The sequence below is a fragment of the Anguilla rostrata genome, chromosome 8 (genome assembly GCF_018555375.3).
Source record: "Anguilla rostrata isolate EN2019 chromosome 8, ASM1855537v3, whole genome shotgun sequence".
Lineage (NCBI taxonomy): Eukaryota > Metazoa > Chordata > Actinopteri > Anguilliformes > Anguillidae > Anguilla > Anguilla rostrata.
Genome location: NC_057940.1, coordinates 56,249,920 through 56,276,870, shown reverse-complemented (window position 1 = coordinate 56,276,870; position 26,951 = coordinate 56,249,920). Strand labels below are relative to the sequence as shown.

Below are 26,951 nucleotides of genomic sequence, written 5' to 3'. Positions count from 1 at the left end.
AGGGGGAGAGAGAGAGGGAGAGAGAGGGAGAGAGAGGGGGAGAGAGAGGGGAGAGAGAGGGGGAGAGAGAGGAGAGAAGGGAGAGAGGGGGAGAGAGGAGAGAGAGAGGAGGGAGAGAGAGGGGAGAGAGAGGGGAGAGAGAGAGGGGAGAGAGGAGGAGAGAGAGAGGGAGGGGAGAGGGGAGAGAGAGGGAGAGAGAGGAGAGAGAGGGAGAGAGGGAGAGAGGAGGGAGGAGAGAGAGGGAGAGAGGGGAGAGAGGGGAGAGAGAAAGGGAGAGAGGGTGGGAGGAGAGAGAGAGAGGGGGAGAGAGAGAGGGGAGAGAGAGGGGGGAGAGAGAGGCAGATAGAAATTAACAGGTCCCATGATAATTCTCATCCCATCCTCCTCGCCATGGCAACCCTGGCAGAGCTGGCGGTAAGTGATGGGGGGGGGGGGAGGGGCTTCCGTTTGTTCTGCCGTCGCCCCGAGCGGCACGGGGGTCACCGTGTGATTGGCGGGTGGCCATCGACTCCTACCGCGGCTTCCCTTAAGCTGTTGTCATGAGACACACTGTGCTGGTGTGTGGACAGTCACCCCCCACGCGCTCGGACAGCCCCACCACCACGTCTGTGTGGGACAGTCAGGGGTTACACAGATCCTCCCACTGCACCGCATACCTGTCTAAAACTGCACAGGTAATACACCTGTCTAAAACTGCACAGGTAATACACCTGTGTCAGGTGAATACCTGTCTAAAACTGCACAGGTAATGCACCTGTCTAAAACTGCACAGGTAATGCACCTGTCTAAAACTGCACAGGTAATACACCTGTCTAAAACTACACAGGTAATACACATGTGTCAGGTGAATACCTGTCTAAAACTGCACAGGTAATGCACCTGTCCCAGGTGAATACCTGTCTAAAACTGCACAGGTAATGCACCTGTGTCAGGTGAATGTGAAGACCTGTACAAAGGGTAGATGTATCTCCCCTGTCTCAGATCCATTAAAATGGCTTTAAACAGTCAAGTATTTTAAGATTTCCTTTCTTGGGAAAATCAGCACAGACATGTAAGACAAGAAGACTGAAGGCAAGAAGCAGACATAATAACACTGAACTACAAAACAGAAAACAACTACTGGAGCCATGAGCACAGAGGGAGAGACTAGGGAGAGGGAGAGAGAAAGGGGAGAGAGATAGAGAGAAAGAGAGAGAGAGAGAGACAGAGAGATGTGCCGTTTTACTGCAACAGCGTAGAAATTTGAGATGGAACCACCTACTGTCGCATGTACCATTAAAATATAATAATATTAAAATGTAAGATTTGGATACGTTCCCGCACTTCCTCCCTCTTCAGGAGGGCGGCGGTGGCTCAGTGGCGCCTCTCCGCTCGGCCGCTCAGAGAGCACTGATCGCAGTCTTCGCCGCGGCGATGGGGACCGCAAGCCCGTGCGTGCGCCGTGTTCCGCGCAGCAGAAGGGGGGGGGGGGGCCGACGGTGCCATTGGCTCATTAGGCCCGCGCCGCAGCGCGCTCGCGCTCCAGATCGTTAGCCGCCGAAGCGGAGAGCATGCTGGGAACCTTCTGAGCGCGGGAGCTGAGAGCTCGGCGCTCGTCTCCTCTTTAAACAGGAGGTTAATGGCAGCGGCGTTGCAGGAGCAGAAGATAACGTCCTTACGCCGCTGTGCTCCGGGGCTGGGGCCTGTGCCACTAAGGCTACGGTCTTATGCATCAGACTGCACTGACACGTTACTCAGTGCTGGAATGGCAGCGGTTGATTGGAGGGTAGGCGCTGACACGTTACTCAGTGCTGGAATGGCAGCGGTTGATTGGACAGTAGGCACTGACACGTTACTCAGTGCTAGAATGGCAGCGGTTGATTGGACGGTAGGCACTGACAAGTTACTCAGTGCTAGAATGGCAGCGGTTGATTGGACGGTAGGCACTGACACGTTACTCAGTGCTAGAATGGCAGCGGTTGATTGGACGGTAGGCACTGACACATTACTCAGTGCTGGAATGGCAGCGGTTGATTGGACGGTAGGCACTGACACGTTACTCAGTGCTGGAATGGCAGCGGTTGATTGGATGGTAGACACTGCCTGTCTGTCTGTCTGTTTGTCTGTCTGGTACATTAGTACCCTGATCCAGAAACAGTCAGGCCTAAATGGAACACTCCATCACAGAATTAAGAACACATGAAGAAATCTACAGATATCAGAGAGGATAAGGAGCTCAGTGACGGTGACAGACAGGGCGGCAGGTGTGCGGCTGGTGTGCAAGGGGCGGCTGGTGTGCGGCTGGTGTGCGGTGGGCAGCAGGTGTGTGGTGGAAAGCTGGTGTGCGGCTGGTGTGTGGTGGACGGCTGGTGTGCGGCGGGCGGCTGGTGTGTGGTGGGCAGCTGGTGTGCAGCTGGTGTGTGGTGGAAAGCTGGTGTGCAGCTGGTGGACAGCTGGTGTGCGGTGGAAAGCTGGTGTGCGGTGGATGGCTGGTGTGCGGTGGGCGGCTGGTGTGAGGTGGAAAGCTGGTGTGTGGCTAGTGTGCAGTGGGCAGCTGGTGTGTGGTGGGCGGCTGGTGTGTGGTGGAAAGCTGGTTTGCGGCTGGTGTGCGGTGGGTGGTTGGTGGACGGCTGGTGTGCGGTGGAAAGCTGGTGTGCGGCTGGTGTGCAGTGGACGGCTGGTGGACGGCTGGTGTGCGGTGGAAAGCTGGTGTGCGGCTGGTGTGCGGTGGAAAGCAGGTGTGCGGTGGACGGCCTCCGTCTTTTTTCCGTTTGTCTCAAGATGATCACGGGGAAATTTTTTTTTCCGCTAACGTCACAGCGACAGACGTGAGTGTTTGATCGCCCCCCCCCCCCCGGAAAGTGAGAGGGAGGACGGGATGGAAAAACGGGATGGCCGTTTCATGCCTGGGTCGAAATCTACGGATTTGTCGAGGCGCAGGGTCTGACAGACGCGCGAACTGCGAGGTTCGTACCCCTCGCACATACGTCTCAATCGAGCCCAGCGGCAGCCCGCCAGTCACGGAGTAATCTCATTTACCGCTAAGCGCTGAGCCTCGTTTCACATCACAAGCTTAAAGTACAACATTCAAATTCATTTTTATTTTTTCTCCGGTGCGTCTCGCATTAACCGAGGCATTTAAAGCCAGAACCGCGCCAGGGAGGCAAGATCAGGCAGACGCGATTCACCGCAAACACGTCGGCCAAAGCTCCGTTTGGGTCTCAATAATCTATCACACGAGCTCACAGGAGATCACCTGTTACCTGTTCACACAGGTAATAGTGACTGTGCCCCCACACCTTAGGATATGAACCCAAATCCCTCTGGTTATAACTTTTTAAAAATCATGTAAAAACAGAATCTTATCACAAATTTTGACTACGTATCTTTTCCAAATGTAGGTGCTGAATTCGTCCAGTCTGCACAACTCTCCTTTTAACTCAAGGGCCAAGATGAGGGTGGCTCTATTTCTATTTCAAATACACAACGACTTTGTGGATTTGCTGCCACAGGTCGTCTATCCCTCAGTTCCCTAACTCCTGAAAAGTTGGGGTATTGAAGTTTGTCTTCAGCGTAGAACATCAAAACATTTCAGGCGCAACCTTGTTTTCGCCGACTCTGATCACATGACCCTCCAGCCCTGTCAGAGGCTGCAGGCGGCTGTCCTTATTGGTCTGGGGAGAGAGCACATACCAGGCACCTGAGGGGGAGCCTCCCTGTGTTTTTAGAGAGTGGGAGTGATAAAGGAGAGAGAATCGTGAGAGAGCGGGACAAAGAGTTTAGTTTTTTTTCTTTTAAAGTTAAGCAGTGGCGACAGACGTGCTCTCATTACGGAATGCTGGTCGTGAGTTAGGGCCGTGCTGATTGGCCACCGCCTCCGCGAGTTTCCCTCACCTGTCAGACCTAAAGAACTGTCTTATCCCAGAATGCATTGAGGCGCTTGAATAGAAATATCAAAGAACACAGGAAGGATATGAGAGAGAGAGAGAGCGATAGAGAGAGAGTAATGGGCAGCAAGGTGTGAGTCAACTCTATAGCAGTGGAGGGAGAGAAAAGGCCTTTTTTTCTGAATCTGCTAAAGATCAACAGTGAAGTGCTAAAAGCAGGTCAGGTTTGTATTCTGTGTGTTTTCTCAGGGGAGAAAGCCTTGCTGGGCACACACTGAATTAAGGGTTCAGGTCTAAGCGCTGTTTGCACCTGCAGAGTGTTAGAACTGATTCTTCCTCGTGTTATGAAAGGCCCATCAAACACAGGGGGGTTGGGTGGGCGGGGGGGGGGTCAGGAGGGGGGGTTCTCCACATGCTTCTGGCCTTTGTCCCGCTGAAGATGCTCTGTTCTTCTGTGGGGAGTTTTGCTTTGATTCAGCTCTCTGCTCTGTGAATGCAGGGAAGCATTGAAACAGACTTCTACCAAACTCCTTCTTCTCTCCTCTCCTGTACACACTGAAAAGGACCACACTGCCCCCCCTCCCCCCACTGCCTTCCCCCTGCACTGCAGCCTTAAACCCCACTGCCCCACTATACCCTAAGCCCACTGCCCCTCACTATACCCCTAAACCCACTGCCCCCACTATACCCTAAAGCCCCACTGCCCCCACTATACCCCTAAAGCCCACTGCCCCACTATACCCTAAGCCCCTGCCCCCCACTATACCCCTAAGCCCCACTGCCCCCACTATACCCCTAAAGCCCCACTGCCCCCACTATACCCCTAAAGCCCCACTGCCCCCCACTATACCCCTAAAGCCCCACTGCCCCCACTATACCCTAAAGCCCCACTGCCCCCACTATACCCCTAAAGCCCCACTGCCCCCCACTATACCCCTAAAGCCCCACTGCCCCCCACTATACCCCTAAAGCCCCACTGCCCCTCACTATACCCCTAAAGCCCCACTGCCCCCACTATATCCCTAAAGCCCCACTGCCCCCCACTATACCCCTAAAGCCCCACTGCCCCCACTATACCCCTAAACCCCACTGCCCCCCACTATACCCTAAAGCCCCACTGCCCCCCACTATACCCTAAAGCCCCACTGCCCCTCACTATACCCCTAAAGCCCCACTGCCCCCCACTATACCCCTAAAGCCCCACTGCCCCCCACTATACCCCTAAAACCCCACTGCCCCCACTATACCCCTAAAGCCCCACTGCCCCCCACTATACCCCTAAAGCCCCACTGCCCCCCCCCCTCACTATACCCCTAAAACCCACTGCCCCCACTATACCCTAAAGCCCCACTGCCCCCACTATACCCCTAAAGCCCCACTGCCCCCCACTATACCCCTAAACCCCACTGCCCCTCACTATACCCCTAAAGCCCCACTGCCCCCACTATACCCTAAAGCCCCACTGCCCCCACTATACCCCTAAAACCCCACTGCCCCCACTATACCCCTAAAACCCCACTGCCCCTCACATACCCCTAAAACCCCACTGCCCATACCTCCCCCCAGCTCCCGGTCTTCCATGGTGCAGCCTAATCCTCCCGCTCCTGAACTACCTAGAATGCACCTGTGCCAAACACATGAGACAGTTTTTTTTTTGGATGAGTGAAACGGTCCCCTGTGGCCCCCCACCCCTGCCCTACCTGGGCTGGAAGAGTAATTACCGAAACGCACAAGTGGGACGTTAAAAAGCGCAATCATGTGCTCTCCCGCTCCTGATTGTTTTTTCGTTTTTTAATGTTTCGTTTCCGCGTGTTGAATAAGTGGGTAAGACAGTAATCTCTCGGCCCTTATTTCATGCAGTAATTGACTTTGCCGGTGTGACATTTTTTCTGCTTTTCGCTGATTTTTTCCCTCTTTTTACCCGTTTGGCCGAGCATCGCTGGTTTCGAATGGCGCTCCGCGTTTCCTGCAGACACGTCTGCAGACCCCACCCAGTGAGGTCATCACACTGCGCAGCCGAAGCAGACAGCCTGCAGGCGCTCGGCTGGCCAGAGGGGGCGCTGTTGTGTGATGAGCCTATAGGGATGTCCAGCTGACTGTGACCGATGCAGTTACCCCAGCACCCAGCATGAAGTACTGACAAACAGCACAGTCCTACAAGTCTTGCTCCTGTGGGGGGTTTGGTCTCCTGCGGGGAGTTTGGTCTCCTGTGGGGGGTTTTGGTCTCCTGTGGGGGGTTTGGTCTCCTGTGGGGGGTTTTGGTCTCCTGTGGGGGTTTTGGTCTCCTGTGGGGGGTTTTGGTCTCCTGTGGGGGGTTTTGGTCTCCTGTGGGGGGTTTGGTCTCCTGTGGGGGGTTTGGTCTCCTGTGGGGGGTTTGGTCTACTGTGGGGGTTTTGGTCTCCTGTGGGGGGTTTGGTCTCCTGTGGGGGTTTTAGTTTGCTCCCACGGTTGTCTGTGAAGCATACTGTGACAACTGTTTGTGAAATACGCCATATAAATAAATTTGATTTGATTTGATACTTGCCCTTCCACACACACCCTTATACACACATATTAGTGATTGCCATACCTCCTGAACACACACAAGCATACACACACACACACATAGACATACTCGCATACGCACATACGCACATACATACATATGCACACACACACACACACACACACACACACTAAGTGTTCAGAGAAGAAGCTCTCTTTCCTGCCCAAGGTCTGCTCATACATGTTTAAGCTGCGAGTTCCAGCCTGTGCAGGTGATCTTAGAGCAATCAGAGCTGGAGACAGAAGAGTTTATGTCTGTAAAAGGCACAGAAAGTTCCCCATTTACACCCTTTTCTACCGAAAATGATATCAGAACACAGCTTCAGCAAAACACTTCAGACCGACAAAGACTATTTTTCCTTTTCAAAAGACACGGGGGAAAAAAACTTAGACAAATAATTCGGTAAATGGCAAGAAAAAGCAGCCACAGGGAAAATAAAAAGATGACATTCCCGCAGAGAGAAGCTGTCTGTGTGTGGAGGAGAGAAAATGGAATGAAATGCTAAGTGTGGATTTTGAACTGCAGGACACAACGGCACCACTTCAGAGAGAAACACTCTGCTGCACATTAGGAAACGAAGCAGACCCTGAGTCTGCGTACTCACCCAAGAGCCTGGTCAGCAAACAAGACATGGAGCTGTGTGAGAGTGTGTGTGTGTGTGTGTGTGTGTGTGTGTGTGTGTGTGTGTGTGTGTGTGTGTGTGTGTGTGTGAGTGTGTGTGTGTGTGTGTGTGTGTGTGTGTGAGTGTGTGTGTGTGTGTGTGAGTGTGTGTGTGAGTGTGTGTGTGTGTGTGTGTTGTGTGTGTATGAGAGTGTGTGTGTGAGTGTGTGTGAGAGTGTGTGAGTGTGTGTGAGAGTGTGTGAGTGTGTGTGTGTGTGTGTGTGTGTATGAGAGGTGTGTGTGAGTGTGTGTTTTGATGTGTGTGTGTGTGTGTGTGGTGTGTGTGTGTGATGTGTGTGGTGGGGGTGTGTGTGTGTGTGTGTGTGAGGTGTGTGTGTGTGTGTATGACTCTGTGTATGTGTGCATGTGTGTGTGTGTGTGTGTGACTCTGTGTATGTGAGCATGTGTGTGTGAGTGTGTGTGTGTGAGTGTGTGTGAGTGTGTGTATGAGTGTGTGTGTGTGTGTGTGTGTGTGTGAGTGTGTGTGTGTGTGTGTGTGTGTATGTGTGTGTGTGTGTGTGTGTGTGTGTGTGTATGTGTGTGTGTGTGTGTATGTGTGTGGGAGTGTGTGAGTGTGTAGTGTGTGTGGTGTGTGAGTGTGTGATGTGTGTGTGTGTATGTGTGTGTGTGTGTGTGTAGTGTGTGTGTGTGTGTGTGTATGTGTGTGTGTGTGTGTGTGTGTGTGGTGTGTGTGGAGTGTGTGTGAGTGTGTGTGTGTGTGTGTGGTGTGTGGTGTGTGTGTGTGTGTGTGTGTGTGTGTGTGTATGTGTGTGTGTGTGTGTGTGTGTGTGTGAGTGTGTGTGTGTATGTGTGTGTGAGTGTGTGTGTGTGTGTGTGTGTGTGTGAGTGTGTGCAACGGTCACCAACGCGGAGGGACCGCTCCGCCAGAAACCTGGCTGGGAAGGGGTCAGGGGAAGGTCAGGGGAAGGTCAGGTGAAGGTCAGGCGAAGTTCACGCAAGCTCCTTCCACTCGTGGACCTCTGCGGTCACCAGTTCCGCAGCGTCCCAAACGCTCGGCCTGCTGGGTAATTAGTCAAGGCGCTACGCGGGGATTTAACACACCAACAGGAAGCCGTTTGAGTTGAACATGTAACTGAATAGAGGACAGACAGCCATTTTGTTTTGGGTTTTTTTTTCCGGGAAAGAAGGAATAAAATCCATTGACATGATCGCCATTTGGATAAAAATGAGACGTCCGCGTGCATACCTGCCATCTACACAGACCCGGGGGGGGGGGGGGGGAATTATCCACAAGGGGCTTTTAATGTCCTTCGAAGGACTCAGAGACAAACGGTATCAGGGGCATCTTGCCTGTCAGCCGTAAGACTTTGTGCTCCCGTGCAGATACAGGAAGCGCAGGGAGGACGAACGCGCTTTACCCGCCTCTCTGCGGGATGAACGCCAGCCCACCGCCTTGGACGCGTCCAGCCTCCCGCCTGTGGGCCTCTGAGCTACGTCTGGTCTGGTTCTGTTCGACCCTGCTGTCAGAAACACAGTGGTAGGGCTGAACAGCTTCGCTGGACCCCCCCCCCCCCTCTGCCCTGCCCTGCCCCCACCCCGCTACCGCTAGAACCTACCAGACTGCACTCATACAAACACTGAAATCATTACTGGCTAATTTTTATTACACACATACAACACAAAAACACACAAATCTGACTACTGTTGGCAAGGAAGGATTTCACCCGCATTATCATCAGAGACGAGAGTGAGAAAGTGTAGAGAGAGGTATGGAGAGAGACTGAGATATATAGAGATAGAGGTATAGAGAAAGATTGAGAGGTACAGAGAGAATGATAGAGACACAGAAAGAAGTAGAGAGAATGAGAGAGGTGGAGAGAGAGGTAGAGAGGAGGGAGATCTGAGTCCTGTGTGAATGCACTGCTGGTGTTCCTGTGCAGAAAGGTTCTGAATCTTTACTCACGCAGGAAAGAAGGCTTGTGACTCAACTCTTCACAGATAAAGGAGTCTACGGGCATTCATACAGCAAAGACGGTCCTGTTCCCAGCTTACTTTCTGATAACCTGCTCTTCCCACAAATAAATCAAAATTTTAACATGACTCGTCTGACTCCCCTGACTCCTCCGACTCCTCCGACTCCCCTGACTCCTCTGACTCATCTGACTCCTCTGACTCATCTGACTCCCCTGACTCCTCTGACACATACAAATGATTACATCTCTCACGTGTGTACTTCTATGGCTGCAGATGGAAACGTAACGTTTCCTTGTCCGCGTCACTGGAGACTGACGTATTGATCGCTACCGTAGTGTTGTTAAAAAAACAAAAAAACAAAGAGGAGACAGAGAACAGAAATGCCAATCCTGCCAGACAGTGCCATCGTGCCTTGACTGGCTGTCAGGAATAATTATATGGTCACAGACTGAAATCTCCGAATCACAGATGCTGGCATTGATACGGGAGAGAAAGAGAGAGGGGGGGGGGGGTTAGAGGGAGGGAGGGAGGGAGGGAAAGAGAGGGAGAGAGGAAGAATCAGAATCAGAATCAGAATCAGAATCGGGTTTATTGCCAAGTAGGTTTACACATACAAGGAATTTGTTTTGGTCAGGTGGTGCGTAACAGTGAACATAAAATAAGATAAATAGAGTAAGATGAACATAGTGCAGTAAAAAACATAACAGACATAACATAACATAAACATAAACATAGTGCAAAACAATAACAATAGTGCAAGGGGATAAAGTGATTTTAAGTACAGGTGCTGTCTGTTGGTGTCCGTGGGGGTCAGGATAACAGTACAGTGTCAGTGGTATCAGTGGGGGTCCCGGGCCTTGTTGATGAGGCCAGCTGCAGTCGGGAAAAAACTGTTCTTATGACGTGAGGTTTTGGTCCTGATGGACCGCAGCCTCCTGCCGGAGGGGAGTGTTTGCAAAAGTTTGTGTCCAGGGTGGGAGGGGTCGGCCACAATCTTTCCTGCCCGCCTCAGGGCCCTGGAGGTGTGCAGGTCCTGGAGGGATGGCAGATTGCAGCCAATCACCCTCTCAGTGATACGCTGCAGTCTGCCCTTGTCCTTGGCAGTGGCAGCAGCGTACCAGATGGTGATGGAGGAGGTGAGGATGGACTCAATGATGGCAGTGTAGAAGTGCACCATCATTGTCATTGGCAGGTTGAACTTCTTCAGCTGCCGCAGGAAGTACATCCTCTGCTGAGCCTTCTTGGTGAGGAAGGTTGTTCAGCTCCCACTTGAGGTCCTGGGTGATGATGGTGCCCAGGAAGCAGAAGGACTCCACAGTGTCGACTGGGGAGTCATGCAGGGTGATGGGGGCGGGTGGGGCTGCGTTCCTTCTGAAGTCCACAACCATCTCTACTGTTTTAGGTGAGCTAGGTTTTTTGGCTGCACTGGACCAGAGTTCATCTCCTGCCTGTAGGGGACTCATCACAGAGATGAGTCCAGAGGTGTGTCGTTCTGCAAACTCAGGGCTTGACTGGACTGGAGGTGCAGCTATTGGTACAGGGAGAGGAGGCAGAAGTGCAGCCAGGAGCCGGTGCTGATGCGGGAAGTCGGAGTCGTGCCCAGCTTCACGTGTGCTCCTGTCAGACAGAGCGTGACCACTGCAGGTGATGGAGGAGTGGGAGGCTTGTCCTGTAGTAGAGCCGGATGATGGTATTGAAGGCGAGCTGAAGTCCAAATCAGATCCTGCATGAGGTCTCCTGCGTGCAGTGCTGGGATGAAGTGGAGGGCATGTTCAGCACAGACGTGCTCGTCACTGCGGGTCCAGGTGGGTCGTGATGGTTTGAGGGAAGTACAAGGCGCCAAAGACTTACCACAGGGTAGGCGACGGGTCTGTAGTCATTGAGTCCTGCGGTCCTTGTTTTTTTGGGGACGGGGATAATGGTAGAGGTCTTGAAGCAGGCTGGTACGTGGCATGTCTCCAGTGAGGTGTTAAAAATGTCTGTGAACACCGGAGACAGCTGATCGGCACAGTGCTTCAGGGTGGAGGGAGAGACAGAGTCTGGTCCAGCTGCTTTGCGGGGGTTCTGTCTTTTGAATAGGGGCGATATAGCTCAGGAGGTAAGACCGATTGTCTGGCAGTCGGAGGGTTGCCGGTTCAAACCCTGCCCTGGGCATGTCGAAGTGTCCTTGAGCAAGACACCTAACCCCTAACCTCTAACTGCTCTGGCGAATGAGAGGCATCAATTGCGGTCTAAATGCAGTCCATTTACCATTTGAATAGTCTGTTAACGTCCCGCTCCAGGAGGGAGAGAGTTGTCATTGTGATAGGGGAGGGGGCCTCTGAAGTGGGTGATTGTAGAGAGGCCCGGGCTCCTGCTGAGATGGGGGAGGAGGAGCTGGTGGTCTGGAGCTGGTGAATGGGTTCACGGGGGATGGTGTCAGGACTGTCCCATTGTCTTTCAAATCGGCAGTAGAACTCATTCAGGTCGTTGGCCAGGTGCAAGTCATTAGTGGAGTGGGGGGCTTTCGGTTTGTAGTTGGTGATCTGTCTGAGGCCCTTCCAGACAGAGGCCGAGTTGTTTTCTGAGAACTGCTGTTGGAGTTTCTCAGAGTACAGTCGTTTAGCATCTCTCACCGCCTTGCTAAACCTGTATTTAGACTCTTTAAACCGGTCCTTGTCCCCACTCCTAAATGCTTCCTCCTTTGCCAGCCTTAGCTGTCTGAGTTTAGCTGTAAACCAGGGTTTGTCGTTGTTGTAGATAACCCTGGTGCGTGATGGTACACAGCTGTCCTCACAGAAGCTGATGTATGATGTCACAGCCTCTGTGTACTCATCCAGACTGATGGTAGCAGTCCTGAAAACATCCCAGTCAGTACAGTCCAAGCACGTGCGAAGATCCTCCATAGCTTCACTGGTCCACTTCTTAGATGTCCTCACAACAGGTTTGCAGAGTTTTAATTTCTGCCTGTATGCAGGAATCAGGTGGACTATGATGTGGTCAGAGTGTCCCAGTGCAGCGCGGGGGACGGCGTGATAGGCACGGTTGATTGTACTGTAGTAGTGATCTAAAGTGTTCTCCTCTCTGGTCGGGCATTTAATCAACTGGTGGTATTTAGAGAGGGAATGAAAGAGAGAGAGAGCAAGGGGGAGAGAGGGAAAGAGAGAGAGATAGAGAAAGAGGGGGGGAGAGAAAGAGAGAGAGGGCGGAAGAGAGGGAGAGAAAGAGAGAGAGAAGGAGAGAGGGGGAGAGAGGGAGAGAGAGTGAGCAGATATCTCACAGAAGCGCGTGTCAGGACGCACGCCGTGTTTCTGAAACCCTATCTTCCGTGTGATCTTGATCTGCGCGCGCGTGCCTGTCAGACCTCAAACGGAGGGAAGGACGGGCGTTTGGGACGGACACACAGGAGGGACGTACAGACAGACAGAAACAGGGCGGAAGGTGACTCCTAAACCACCATCTGGCCAATGAAATCAAACCTGGGACTCGTGTAACAGAAGCACACTCAGGGGTGGAGTTACAAGGACACCGGTGGGGGCGGAGTTACAGGAACACCTGTAGGGGCAGAGTTACAGGAACAACTTTATAGGTGGAGTAACAGGAACACCTGTGGGGGTGGAGTTATAGGGACACCTGTGGGGGTGGAGTTACAGGGACACCTTTATGGTGTAGAGTGGGACAGGGACAGCTGTGGGGGTAGAGTTATGAGTCTTACAGGGGGTGGAGTTTTGAGTCCTACAGGGGGTGGAGTTAAAAGTCCTATAGGGGGTGGGGTTATCACTCCTATAGGGGGAGGAGTTATGACTCTTATAAGGGGAGGTTTTTGTATCCTCTTTCGCATTTTGCGTTAAAAAATTTGACTTTTCTCGAAGGAAATAACTGAGCTGTTTCCACAGCACTATGGGCTACGAAGGTTATAAAAGCCCTCAGTACACCACCTGCAGCCCACTGGCACGCACACACACGCACACACACACACACACACGCACACAAGCACACACATACAAACACATGCACACACACACAAGCACACACATACAAACACACATGCACACACACACACACACGCACACAAGCACACACATACAAACACACGTGCACACACACACATGCACACACACATACAAACACACATGCACACACACACACACACGCACACAAGCACACACATACAAACACACGTGCACACACACACATGCACACACACATACAAACACACGTGCACACACACACACAAGCACACACATACAAACACATGTGCACACACACACACGCACACATACACATAGGGGCGACATAGCTCAGGAGGTAAGACCGATTGTCTGGCAGTCGGAGGGTTGCCGGTTCAAACCCCGCCCTGGGCATGTTGAAGTGTCCTTGAGCAAGACACCTAACCCCTAACCCCTAACTGCTCTGGCGAATGAGAGGCATCAATTGTAAAGCGCTTTGGATAAAGCACACACACACAAGCACACACATACAAACACGTGCACACACACACACACACGCACACATACGCACACACACACACACACACACACAAGCACACACATACACATGCACGCGCGCGCACACACACACACACTCAAACACAAACAATAAACACGCACACACACACACGCACTCAGATGCACTTTCTCTCGTCTGTCATTCAAACAATCACATGTTAAGCTCTGACAACCGTGATGATCAATTACACACATACACAGATTGAAATGAGCAATCTACTGTGAAAAAACATTGTGTGTGTGTGTGTGTGTGTATGTGTGAGTGTGTGTATTCATTTCAAATCTGGGTAAAGGGAGATTGTATATAATATGAAACACATTAAAATAATATCCTATGAAACATATTTCCTGGGAATAATGGACACATGACCAGAAGGGACGGAAAATGCCCACACTCCTCTTTGTGCTTGATGCTGACAGAAACGGACCCCCTGAAACCAGATAAAAGGGGACCGGCTCACCCTTCCCGCCGGTGTGGAATGTTCATATGCAGAAAATCCATTAGTTTTCTCATCATCCGTGTGAAGCAGAGAATCATTTAAGCAAAGCTTCAGAGTGTTGTTTTTGAAGGAAAAAAAACGTTTATTTATTTGTTTATTTATTTATTAATTTATAACAATTATTAGACTGGCTCAATGTAAATTCTGTTTTTTTTTCCAATGCTTGTTTACAGTGTATTTACACCACGTATTTAATCACACTCTCACAAATATTGAAATAGGCTTTCCCATTTTCCGAGATCTATTTACGGCTAAATAATATTATCTGAATTGGGATGGAAATTGTCATCCGGTCGACAATGAGATACATAAAATTGAGCGACTAATTTACAAATCGCGGCTTCCCTTTGTGCGACACGCACTTCGCCATTTCATTCCACCTAATTACACGAGTTTTGAGTGGATGCACGAGGAAAAAAGACCCCCTCCCTCTCTTGACTACCGACAAAAACCAATCACTTTTTATCGTAAATGTTGTTTTAAACGGGCGATGACAGCTTAGCCGGTGACGCGTCCCCTCGCTTTGCACCGCTGCGATAAGAGAATTGCGTTCGCTGGAGCGTGAGCGAGTGCCCCCCTCCCTCGCTCACCCTCGCGCTCGCACTATAAAAACGGTAGCATGGGCGAAACCGTACAAAGCGCACCGGGGAAACGGGACCGCGGAAAACTCAATCATCAACTCAATGTGAGTAACAAAAAATAACTTTATTTTTTACGGCACTTTACTTTGCTAGTATCTATTTTCGCTGAAACGTGGACAGGGAGAAATAAACACGATTGCAAACAGAAAAATGTACTAAATATCCTGTTATCCGATGTTATTTACACTAAATAACAGAGATGTACGGAGAATTGCAGAGATAAAAAAGTTAATCATTTGTATCGTCTCCACACACTGTCATTTTGATCGAAACTTTCAGTCATTTCTAACTAGCCTTTTCTGTAATGTAAAGGTTAGAAATTCTAAGTTTAAATTCTCCTACGATTGATCCAACGGCTACTTGGCGAACGATGTCTACCCCTAACTTTTACACAGAGCAAAATGTTCAGTGTAAAATTAACACCAGTTGCGTACATCTCAGAACGCATAGTGTCTCTCTTTGACAATGAATTTGATTTTTATCACTGAGAATGTTGCTATGTAACGATATGGCCCCAATAACGTGTGGCAACTCTAGTCTCAATCAATATCCAAACTTAATATTTAAACTGTTCAAAAATTAAAATACATTAAAAATGCATTTTTCGTTTTATTCAGTTTTGAGAGGAAACGCGGTTTTAAAAGAAGATTCTTAAAGACCGTATTCAGGAGAACTCCGCAGTACTGATTGCGTTACAGGCTAATTACGCTGATGAACACGGCACGCAGAGACGGTCTTGGTGAGATCTGAACCGGCCAGTCGTTAAATGTTAAATCTTCAGACTGAATAAACTCATTTAATCTCAAACTTGTAAAGAGAAAGAACCGGTAAAGGGGTCATTTTACTTTCTCTCTATATTTTGGATAAAGTGCTTACTTTGTCTTCTTTCTTTTGTCATAATCTTATTTTCAATGTCTGAAAATATTTTCAGTGACCGTCATAAAGTCTGTCTATTTTCTGGTGTATTTTCAGTTCATCTCGACAAATTGTTAAAGGGACAAAAAGTAATTTTAATTTCTCTCACTTACAAAATAGTTTTCCTATTAAATGTTTTATTCCCTCTAGAAAAAGCGCAACAACTAACTAGCTCTCTACTTAATTTACGTGAACTCCTTGCAATAGGCTACCTACCTGTGCTACCACTGAATACGCCCTATAGCCCGTGCCGGAATGCGCATTTAATTAATCGATTTATTGCTTGATTTTGATAACGCAAATAAAAGAAAAAATGTTTTAGTTACTCTGTCATGAAAGGTGAGAACGGAAGTCCGTTCACGTGTTTTAAACAGTATTTCCCCGCCTCCCCTGTTCCTCGCGCCCCGTGACTTGAAGATGCGTCTGAATCTTGGCACGCGGATGGGCATGGTGATGTTGGCGGTCTGCATACTTATCTGCATTGGCACGTTGGCGGAAGGATACCCGTCCAAACCGGACAACCCTGGAGAGGACGCACCCGCCGAGGAACTCGCCAAATATTACTCCGCATTGAGACACTACATCAACCTCATCACGCGGCAGAGGTGAGTCTCGGGCGCGGACCCAGCTGCGCGAACACCTACTCTAGAGAAACGCACTAGGACTATGTTGGACTAGGTTCAGGAGACGTGAGATATAGTGTTATTAAATACTGCCCACATTTGTATTTATATACATATATATATATATATATATATATATTACAATTGTGTTTTATTTGAAGGGAAAATTCTTCTTTTTCTTATTATTAATAATAATAATAATAATAATAATAATAATAATAATAAAAACAACAACATTAATAATGACAGTAATTATATGCAAACTAAAAGTTGAAAGCCTGAAATATATCTCACTCAGAGGTAATATATACAGTGCTAACCAAAAGATTCTTGGGTGTTATGATAAAAACATGAAACAGATAATTTATTTTATTCTAAGCAAACACATTCATGGGAAGTAGCAAAATGGAAAATCTTTAGAAATTAATTCAATTTATTTAATGTCACGCGGTGCCTTGGAGGTGATCTTGTTAAAGAGATTTCTGGTGGTTTATGCATGAAGCTCTGATGTCATGCATTTCTAGTTTTAATTAACACATCGCTGGCTGATTAACTTAGCCTGGCACACGTTTATGAAATTAGGCTTTTCTGTGAAATAAGGGAAACCCGAAACCCTGCTCCTTGCTGAACGTGTCATCATATTAAGGAGGAATAATCAGACGGCTGAAGGGGATTATGAAAACGAACGTAAACAAGCCTCACGCATCAGCTTGAGCGTGCAGCCTCTGCCCAGGCAGTCCACCTGCAATAATTACCCATTTTTATGAGCAGGCATCGTCTAAAATTATTATCATTTTCAGTCTTCGCTATTTACTGGTAAAAAGTCTCAGTCCAGAACCTTCACTCATTGAACTATTCGTACAGGGACACTAACTTCATTTTCTCTTTTGGGAAAAAATAATCAGGTATTGAGGAGTATTTATGTTCAGGATGCAGGTGAAAATAAACAGGAACAGGCTGGCTGTGTCATTAACAGACAGGTGAGACTGACCCAGTCAGGAACAGGCTGGCTGTGTCATTAACAGACAGATGAGACTGACCCAGTCAGGAACAGGCTGACTGTGTCATTAACAGACAGATGAGACTGACCCAGTCAGGAACAGGCTGGCTGTGTCATTAACAGACAGGTGAGACTGACCCAGTCAGGAACAGACTGACTGTGTCATTAACAGACAGGACTGACCCAGTCAGGAACAGGCCGTCTGTGTCATTAACAGACAGGACTGACCCAGTCAGGAACAGGCTGGCTGTGTCATTAACAGACATGACTGACCCAGTCAGGAACAGGCTGGCTGTGTCATTAACAGACAGATGAGACTGACCCAGTCAGGAACAGACTGCCTGTGTCATTAACAGACAGGTGAGACTGACCCAGTCAGGAACAGGCTGGCTGTGTCATTAACAGACAGGACTGACCCAGTCAGGAACAGGCCGTCTGTGTCATTAACAGACAGGACTGACCCAGTCAGGAACAGGCTGGCTGTGTCATTAACAGACAGGTGAGACTGACCCAGTCAGGAACAGGCTGGCTGTGTCATTAACAGACAGGTGAGACTGACCCAGTCAGGAACAGACTGACTGTGTCATTAACAGACAGGTGAGACTGACCCAGTCAGGAACAGGCTGACTGTGTCATTAACAGACAGGACTGACCCAGTCAGGAACAGGCCATCTGTGTCATTAACAGACATGACTGACCCAGTCAGGAACAGGCCGTCTGTGTCATTAACAGACAAATGAGACTGACCAAGTCAGGAACAGGCTGGCTGTGTCATTAACAGACAGGACTGACCCAGTCAGGAACAGGCTGGCTGTGTCATTAACAGACAGGTGAGACTGACCCAGTCAGGAACAGGCTGGCTGTGTCATTAACAGACAGGACTGACCCAGTCAGGAACAGGCTGGCTGTGTCATTAACAGACAGATGAGACTGACCCAGTCAGGAACAGGCTGGCTGTGTCATTAACAGACATGACTGACCCAGTCAGGAACAGGCCGTCTGTGTCATTAACAGACAGGTGAGCTGACCCAGTCAGGAACAGGCGGCTGTGTCATTAACAGACAATGAGACTGACCAGTCAGGAACAGGCTGGCTGTGTCATTAACAGACAGTGGACTGACCCAGTCAGGAACAGGCTGGCTGTGTCATTAACAGACAGATGAGACTGACCCAGTCAGGAACAGGCTGGCTGTGTCATTAACAGACAGGACTGACCCAGTCAGGAACAGGCTGGCTGTGTCATTAACAGACAGGTGAGACTGATCCGCTCATTTTCTCAGGTACGGAAAAAGATCCAGTGACGACACCCTGCTTACAGAGCTTCTGCTGAGTGAAAGCACAGGAACCAGCCCCCGATCACGGTACTGCGCGCGCGTGTGCGTGTGCGTGTGCGTGTGCGTGTGTGTATACTTACAGCAGTGATTCATTTACATAGAAAGATTTTTGTTGCAACAAAAGTTAACTTGCTTAATTACACCCGAGATCACTTTTTTGTTTTCCTGTAAACATGTTTGTATGACTACTGCATAATGAAATGGTAGAAAATGTATTGGTGCTAACTTGGAATACTACTATAACATGTAGATGTCAATCCAGATAATCAGCTGGAAAATTGCTGCCTCCCACAAATTTGTCAGTTTACGTTTTAATGCGATGGAACACCGCCGGCACCACTAAAATATGTTTTTGAAAATATTTCAAGGGAGAAACAGTTCATGTAATTTCTGAATCTTGATTTATATTTGATCTGGAGCCTCTAGTTTGACAGTTTGATCGAAGTTTCATGAGCCAGCTGCAGCTGCGTGTATTAATTTATTTTAATATGGAATACTTTATGCAAATGAGATGGACACGCCCACTTTCCCTAAATTGTCTAGTAGGCGGAGCCAGGCTGGAACAGTGAGTGCAATCACTCTTTAAGAGGTTTTGATCCTTTTGTTGATCCTTTTGTCTGTTCCTCTCTCTCCAGATACGTGGAACCATCTATGTGGTGACATCATAAAATGTGTCTATCTCGTCTGTACTTGGTGTCTTCAGTTTTGCCGTCTCACCCCTGTAACAACAAACCCTGACCTTATCAACATGGCCGCCAGACTGCCGAACACTGACCTCACCAACATGGCTGCCCTCCTACCGCCAGCACCTGGGGGTCAAAAGCTGCATGGAGCCATCAATTCATCATAAGAGCCACCTCAGCTCATGGCAGTACATAGTCTTATTTAAGCCAAATATCAGTGCATTACCGTTATACTTAACTGTAAAGTAAAACTGTGCTATTAAAAGTCATTATGTAAAGATGACCTCTTTGATCTTCCCATGGTGTTGTTAGACAGTACAGCTCTAAAATACCGATACTTTATAACACTGTCATTATTACCAGGAAGGTGCGGCTTGATATCAGCCAGAAAATATGGCTGAATCAAGCAGTAGATCGGTGTCATAAATAGACAGCAAAGAATGACAGCTGAAAATATTAAATATAGTCCCGGCCCTTCAACAGGAGTCATATTTCAGTTGTAACAGTGATAGACCACAATTTAAAAAACACAGGATAACAGTATTTCACTCTGTTCTTCAGCCACCGGCAAACTCCGGGTGAGTGTGAACACAGGTGGTACATAAACAAAGGTACATAAACACAGGTTCTTACATTGTGCCAGAAATTGCACGCAGTAAAATATTGTCATCTTGGTTTTATGAAATATTTATGAATAACTCTTCAGAGAGATTCTGCCTGAAATACGACAGCAGCATCTGGGCTAACTCTGGTTCACAGAAGGCTGAAAGCATCAGTGAGCCCTCAGTCTGCCACGCTTGGTCCTCAGTTCCAGAAGCTTCTACAGGAGTCAGAAAGGTTCTCACACAGGTGAAGGAAAACCAATCCAATGGTAATTGTTTCATGTGAAATTAAGGACCTAAGTCAAATGTGAAACAAGCTCACATTTAGAGGTTTGCACTCACTGAATTGATAAAAAAAAAGATGGACCAGGCCAACACTTATAAGTTTCATCACTGGTCTGCATATTATTAGTAATATCCGGGGGGAAAATGAACCAAAAAAATTCAATTACTCATAATTACTCCAATAAAACAAAGTCTGCTTATACTATTGGAATAATACTGTTCGTTCAATGCCTGGAGTTAAAAGCCTGACGCATACACTGTGTGATCGCTGCCTTTCCAGAAAAAGCAGTCTCGGGCGACACAGAGTTGTTTAATGCATTAAACGCGCACGCGATTCAACACGCGCGCACCCGTTCAGACCCCGGGGGATACCGTTTGATGTTCCCTTTTAAAATTAATTTTCAAAAGACAGCGTCGCTTACTGTTTGTTCAAGCCTCAAACAACAGCGGGATTATAAATCTAATCTGGATCCGCGGCCCGTATCCACGCGGGGCGGCTTCTGAACAATAACACGGTTCCGCCTCACGAGCTGATCTCCGGGTGTCATCCCGTTAACCGTCACGGTGAAAAGGGAGGGAAAGCACGCCAATGAAACGCAGTCACCTGCTGCGTCCGCATTTTCCCGTTCCTCGGCCGTGCAGAAGAGATTTCGCCAGTTGTATCTGGGGTCCCCAGCCCTGGTCCCCTGGAGAGCCGTCGGGTTTGCAGGTTTCGGTCTTCACCTTAAAATAGGCAAGAAATTCTGAATCAATTGAGCAGGCAGGCTGAACAGTGCAAACAGCTGTTTGAAATTTACAATTAAACAGTGTCTTTGTTGGTTTAAAATTCCCAAAACAACTAAAACAAATTAATTTATTCAAGTCAAAAACTCATCATTACCTAAAACAAAAATTATAAACAAAATTTCAACATCAAGACGAACAAAGAAAAACTCATTCTTTAAATCAATGAACCTCAATACATATGCCTGAAACACAAAACCACAATAACAGTAAAAATGTTTTTTAAATGTGCCGGGTATTCTTGCTAATAAAGCATGTAGTCCTTCTCAGGGGGGTGGACTAAATTCAATTAAGCGCTAAGCTGTAACAAAAACCAGCAGACCCTGCAGCTCTCCGGGACCAGATTTGGGGACTGAATTATATCTTTGCTGCCGTGACAAATGAAGCTTAACAGTATGCGACAATAAAGATGGTAGAGCTTTTTTTTAAGTGTCTGACGTCTGTACCGTTAGTGTACCAAGAAATAGGGTCTAACATCGAACCCTTTGTAAATGACAGACGACCGCGCGGCTCAAATTCTGAGATGTCAGGGCCGTTTCCTGAGTATAAGCGCACCCTCGTGGTCAAATATACGCAAGCCTCATGGATGCAGGGGACGGCCACACGCGTCGTTCGCGCAGTTCAAGAATTTTCGGTGACGGGTATTAATTTCATTGCTGTTTTCTAACATCCCAAATAACAGTATTTATACAAATCTTTCAGTCTCAACCCTAGAGAATCTTTTTGTTTGTTTTTTTTCTTTTCTTTTACATATGTGGGCATCAGAACATACCACACATGTAATACACCACTAGCAGTAGGCTACGTAGAGTCTATTTCTGACAGTGTTCCGTCTGGGGCAGTCTGCGTTCTGAGCGGGTGAGACTGGTCTCGGTAAGATCAGGAAGGCCCCCCGGACTCTCCGTTGCTGGGCTGATCCACCACAGATGGTTTTCCAGGTCAGAGGGACTGTCCCGCTGAGCTCCACTTCTCACGTGGGGTCAACAGACTCAGAAACTAGTCATTTTAGAGGCATCTTAAAACCTTGACAGCAGCATCCCCTGTGCGGCCACAACCTAGATGAAAAATGCATCCAAACCGTTTTGAAAAGTGCGTTTTTGAAAAATGCATCCAAACCGGCCCGTCGAAGCACTGAGTCAACAATTTCATACTTTCTAGAAAATATAATTCAAACCAAAAAAGCGTTTTAATTAATACCGCGGTCAACAGCGCAACCCCAAATTGATTAGAGCGTTGTCGCTTCCGTCATTAGTGGTGCAACGTCGCCCTCCGGTGGACAAATACAGTAGTGTCTCGCTGAATTTCAGCTCAAACGGGAGAATCTGATGCAAAACGCAAATGCAAAACGCGTCACTGCACGTTAGCAGGACTCTGATTAAATGCCTCCGCTTGTGGGCCAAAAACAAAAGACTAGTTCGTGTTTCTTAGAGCAGCGAACGCTCTGCCAGGTGCTGCGCTCTTTTTTCAGATAACGAAGGGGCGCGACTGTAAAATATTCACAGTCTAAAAACGGGCTGCCTAATGCGTGCTGTTGCCTTTATGGGCTCCAAGAAAGTAACGAGGACAGAAAGGCCTGCTCAGAATCGGTGCATTCGCCACCACAGCATATATACCCCACTGCAGAGGGTCTAACCAACACTCCTCCATGCTGGCCCAACAGTCGACGCTGTTACCACAATGCAACACTACAATACTATCACTGCAATGCATTTTGGTACGGTTTTAAACAATATACACTGTTTCTGTGTCATCTATCTATCTGAATGCTACAGTATTTCCATATACACTCATTTTTTCTGGGGATGCTCTCTCTCTCTCTCTCTCTCTCTCTCTCTCTCTCTCACACACACACACACGTCAATTATTGAATAAATGATGAATTCTTGTGTCTGTTCACATATATCATCCATGCAATGCAAAGTGACACATTTGATTTTTGCGTTTAAACGCATAGGGCATACATTCACGGTTATAAGCCATCGGCGTTTACTGAGCTCCCATGCCCTGCATTATCTTCCTTCCAGAAGAAGCCGGATACCCTCGTGACCCTGAGCTTAATGACCTGGCCCACTCTTCCATAACCCAAACGCTGAGCTGTTACTTCCGTCACGTATGACACCCAAGGATACTCCGTAATTCTCTCTTTTTTTGTATTAATCATCTGAAATTAACACCCAAGCGAGTGAAACCTCTGTGATTTACTTTTTGGACATGACTTGCTAGAAAGGCAGCTTGAAACTCGTTTGATCTTTTCCGGAAAAACAAAGCATAATAAAAAATAAATGGAATCGCAGGATTAAGAATAACAATGGCAACTAATGATACGAATCTAAAAACAACATGATAATTTCTGAGAGGGGTACACAGCAAAGCGTCCAGTGTTAAGTCAGCTCTTTACAGAGTGCATATGGTCCCTGTTGGACTCGTCTATATTCTGCGGAATTAGATGAACACTGGACATTTTACGGTGTAGGTTATAGCTTAGACAATTTTATTGGTAGTTAGTAACGGCTGAGTTAGCGCGGCTGAATTGTCGTCGCCATTATTCTCCCCAACTCGTTCACTGTAGCCCTTCTGTCCAGTATGTCACAGGGAATTAACATCACCACACAGGTCGCTGCACAGCCAAAACAAAATGGGCGGAGACTGTACTGCACTGCATGTCGCCGATTGGTCCTTGCTTCCAAACGTCATCGCGGGGCGAGACCTGGCCACTTGATTGGCATCGAGTACGCGCGGATAGTTCGCTGCGGGACCAGGATCGCTCAGGGGGGTTTGAATTTCTCGCCGGGACGGTGAAGGACTGGTCTACTATCAGCAGACGATTCAAGGTAAGTCGAGATCGGAGGACGCATCGCAGACGCGATCTTTTTGGCTGGCTTTCAGGCGGCGCGAGCAAACACTGTTCTAGTGGAAACGTGCACTTGGGTTTTAAATAGGCACGAGACGCAGGGACCGCAGCTCCATCTCTGTCTCCTGCCCCTGCGCGAGGGACAGTAAAGAACCTTTTAATCCACTGCACTGGCCCTGTGTGTGAATGCGTCTGTGCGCTGGAGGGGATTTATCAGCACGCGTGCGTGCTAGCAGGCACATTAAACTCTCGGTCTGCTTTCGGACGTTTTAGAAATTAGTAACCGTAAAAGCCATGCGTGATCTAGTTAGCATGCAGGTAACTTGAGATTCCTTCAACGGGGGAGTGGTGTAAAAAAATGACCACGCGTTATAGTCTACTTTAAACAAAGTGTTCTGTAATCATGTTATTAAGTACGCGTGTAGTCGGCAGCTTCCACGACCCTGTCGGGACGTCGTTCCGCGGGGACCTCGAGTATGACGCGGCAGAGACGTGGGTACGAAATGGAGCGACCGGTCGCCGTCAATCCAAGCGTTCCACGCAGTACCACAAGCGCATCACGATTAGTTCGTGTGACAGAGATACTGAACCAACAGACATCCATTGTTGTCGGCCACCCTCGCGCCACAACGCCCGTTTGTGTTTGCGCAATGAATGGACGGCGTTAGATAATGCGCCCGGCATCAGGCTGTCTAACCTAATAAACGAATTCCCCCCGCTGTTTAAGTGTCTGTGGAGTTAAAGGTGACATTTTCCCCGTGAGGCGTCATGTCATGATTTGTTCTCTGACGCGATTCACAGCAGAGTGGAGGGACAGCTGCGCGTGCGAACGTTAAGAGCGGGTTATCCGCATGGCTTTACCGCAGGCAGCGGATATACCGGGGGAAGAGTTGCGCAACTCGTCTCTGGAAAGTTAATTCAGACGGCACGAGCATGAACTGGTAGACGGAGCTAGGGAGCTACCAGACAGAGAGGCCGTCTTTCTCTCTCTACTTTTTGCGCTAGTAGCCAATGTATGTCCGTCTGGATGTCTCCAGTCATGGAAACGCGCGTTTGCGCGCTTTTTGCCCATAGTGACTGACAGGTCCAGAACATTCCGTCTCTTTGCGCGCGGGCTGCGGCGGGGTTGCCTGCCGGTGGGTGACCTTTCCCTTACTCAGAATCAGAACATAACCGCCCTTCTCCCCGTAATTGCGCGACTCCAAAAAAAAACTGAACGTGGATTCGAATGAAAATAAATCTAAAATACTTTTCACAGCCTGTCCTTCAGGAGCAGGCATGTAAAGCAGGTTTGCTATTGGCTGTCGGCACCTGCAATCAATCAGCCATGGCAGCCGCCAACTGGACTGTGTGGCACAGGTCACGCCCGCCGTCAACGCCAACGCATTCTGCACTTCAGCGCTCGCTGGGCCTCATTACATTACATTACATTACATTCATTTGGCAGACGTTTTTATCCAAAGCGACGTACAAGAAGTGCATTTTCATGATCGTAGACAACTGCTGAACACGGGTTCAGTAAGGTACAATTACTTATTTTGTACAGCTATTTCTAGCTGAGAACAATGAACACTATCCTGGTCTAACATCTGCAAAGCCAAACTAGGCAGAAGATTAAGCTAAAGTATTAGGACAAATACAATTTACCAAGAAGTGCAGGGATGGGGCAACATGTGACAAGGAAAAAGGGTTTTTTTTTCTGGCCTGGCTTCCGGAAGGGGCTGTGTCAGTCACGCGCTGCGGGCGCGTAGGTCCTGTCAGTCAGGTGCTTCCACGCCTGACACATCATTCTGGACTTCATGAGCTGACTCCACTCAAAACGGCCCACTTCAGACAAAACCCAGCGAGCAAAAGCTGGAATCTACGCAGGTAGACGGGGGGAGATCTGGCTTGGGTCATGTTCGGATATAAACTGACTACGTTAACTAACCCCAAAATAGGTCAGGTTATAGCCTGACTTTGCCCTGGTAGGCTAGAAAACTTTCACTTTTCAACCAAACGTAGCTAAGTTTTCACCCGAATGCCTCGACGGTGTTTCACCAACTTTTCACCTCAGAAATGTCCACTGGGAACTCACACCGCTGTTTTAACCAGCCACTGACTGCCGGGCCGCGTCAGGAGCCCCTGCTGATGAGTACCAAGCGCAGTGTTTTCCTGTAAAATGAGGAGATCAGGGCATGTAGACGTGAAGTGTCCAGAAGCAGGAGTGATGGATCCAGGGCCCAGTCTCCCCTGTCCAGAGACAGATCAGCTCACTGACTAGGAGATCCATTATGAATGTGGGGTCACAGCTGGTTTGCATGGTAAATATATTAATGTCTTTTTTTTAAATAGGCAGCATGTATTTGCTGATTGCCAGTGTGGTATATTTCCAACTTGCTGTCAATGTGTCATACACCATCCACAGATGTGTACCATAATGCAGTAATTACATGTGTAGGAGTGTGTGTAACTCTGGGTTGTGTTCTTGTGGTCGGAGTGACTCTGTACGCAGTGTTTGTGTGCTGGGTTGGGTGTGTGTAATCTCGTTTGAGCAGTTGTGTGGTTGAGGTAGCTTGGTGCGCAGTGTTTTTTTGCGGTTGTGTGTGTGCTCTGGTTGGCCGTGTTTGTGTGTGGTTGATGAATTCTCAGTTTGAGCAGTGTTTTGTGTGCTGGGTTGGAGTGTGTAGCTCTGTAGCGCGTGTTTGTGCTGGGTTGAGTGTGGAGCTTGTGAGCGCATTGTTTTGTGTGCTGGGTTGGAGTGTGTAGCTCTGGGTTAAGCACAGTGTTTTGTGTGCTGGGTTACAGTGTGTAGCTCTGGGTTAAGCACAGTGTTTTGTGTGCTGGGTTACAGTGTGTGTAATTATCAGTTTGAGCATGGCTGCATCCATATTTAATACAGAGAGGTATAATACAGTGTGGTTCCTGAGACCAGGGCATGCTGGGAAATGCGTTAAAAGGGCAGTGATGTACTGGAGTGGAATATTTACGCAGGAGTGGGGAGGTGATTTCCCAGAATGCCCTCTGGACAACCTGCAGCAGAGCGGGCCAATGAGCATATTACTGTGCGCCCCCCCCTCGCTCTCTCTCTCTCTCTCTGTTTCACATCCCCCCTCTATCTCTGTCTCTCTCTTTCACTCTCGCTCTCTCTCACTCTATCTCTCCCTGTGTGAGTGTGTGCGTGCATGTGTGTGTGTGTATGTCTCTCTCTCTCTCTGTTTCACCCCCCCCCCCCCCCAACAAAGGAAAGGAAAAAGATTTT

The 26,951-nt window shown here is 48.5% G+C and overlaps 2 protein-coding genes and 1 long non-coding RNA gene across 8 annotated transcripts in view; 2 read left to right on the top strand and 1 right to left on the bottom strand.

Annotated features, from left to right (window-relative positions):
- LOC135262233 (uncharacterized) overlaps window positions 1-26,951 on the bottom strand; it is a 52,690-nt gene that overhangs the window by 6,981 nt on the left and 18,758 nt on the right. For 2 of the 5 annotated variants that reach the window (XR_010332154.1, XR_010332150.1), the window contains 2 exons: window positions 20,681-20,799; window positions 19,591-20,087 (listed from right to left, as the gene is read on the bottom strand). This is a non-coding gene — a long non-coding RNA (uncharacterized LOC135262233). Of the gene's footprint in view, window positions 1-19,094; window positions 19,226-19,590; window positions 20,088-20,680; window positions 20,800-26,951 lie in introns of those variants that run through there. The other 3 variants (XR_010332153.1, XR_010332152.1, XR_010332151.1) reach the window with 2 other exon arrangements.
- On the top strand, window positions 14,539-19,472 carry npy (neuropeptide Y). The gene is made up of 4 exons (XM_064349191.1): window positions 14,539-14,678; window positions 15,967-16,154; window positions 18,453-18,533; window positions 19,142-19,472. The coding sequence occupies exons 1-4, from the start codon at window positions 14,613-14,615 to the stop codon at window positions 19,164-19,166; spliced, it is 360 nt and encodes a 119-aa protein (XP_064205261.1). The 5' UTR covers window positions 14,539-14,612; the 3' UTR covers window positions 19,167-19,472.
- pals2b (protein associated with LIN7 2, MAGUK p55 family member b) overlaps window positions 23,564-26,951 on the top strand; it is a 20,785-nt gene continuing 17,397 nt past the window's right edge. Inside the window, exon 1 of one of the 2 annotated variants that reach the window (XM_064349170.1) lies at window positions 23,564-23,690. The gene's annotated coding sequence lies outside the window, so the exon portion shown is untranslated. The remainder of the gene's footprint in view (window positions 23,691-26,951) is intronic. The other variant, XM_064349173.1, reaches the window with a different exon arrangement.

Bases quoted from the DNA above. Each gene is read 5' to 3' on its own strand.
- npy (XM_064349191.1), top strand. From the start codon at position 14,613: ATGGGCGAAACCGTACAAAGCGCACCGGGGAAACGGGACCGCGGAAAA. The intron at 14,679-15,966 runs GTGAGTAACAAA...CGTGACTTGAAG, and splicing joins AACTCAATCATCAACTCAAT to ATGCGTCTGAATCTTGGCAC. The intron at 18,534-19,141 runs GTACTGCGCGCG...CTCTCTCTCCAG, and splicing joins GGAACCAGCCCCCGATCACG to ATACGTGGAACCATCTATGT.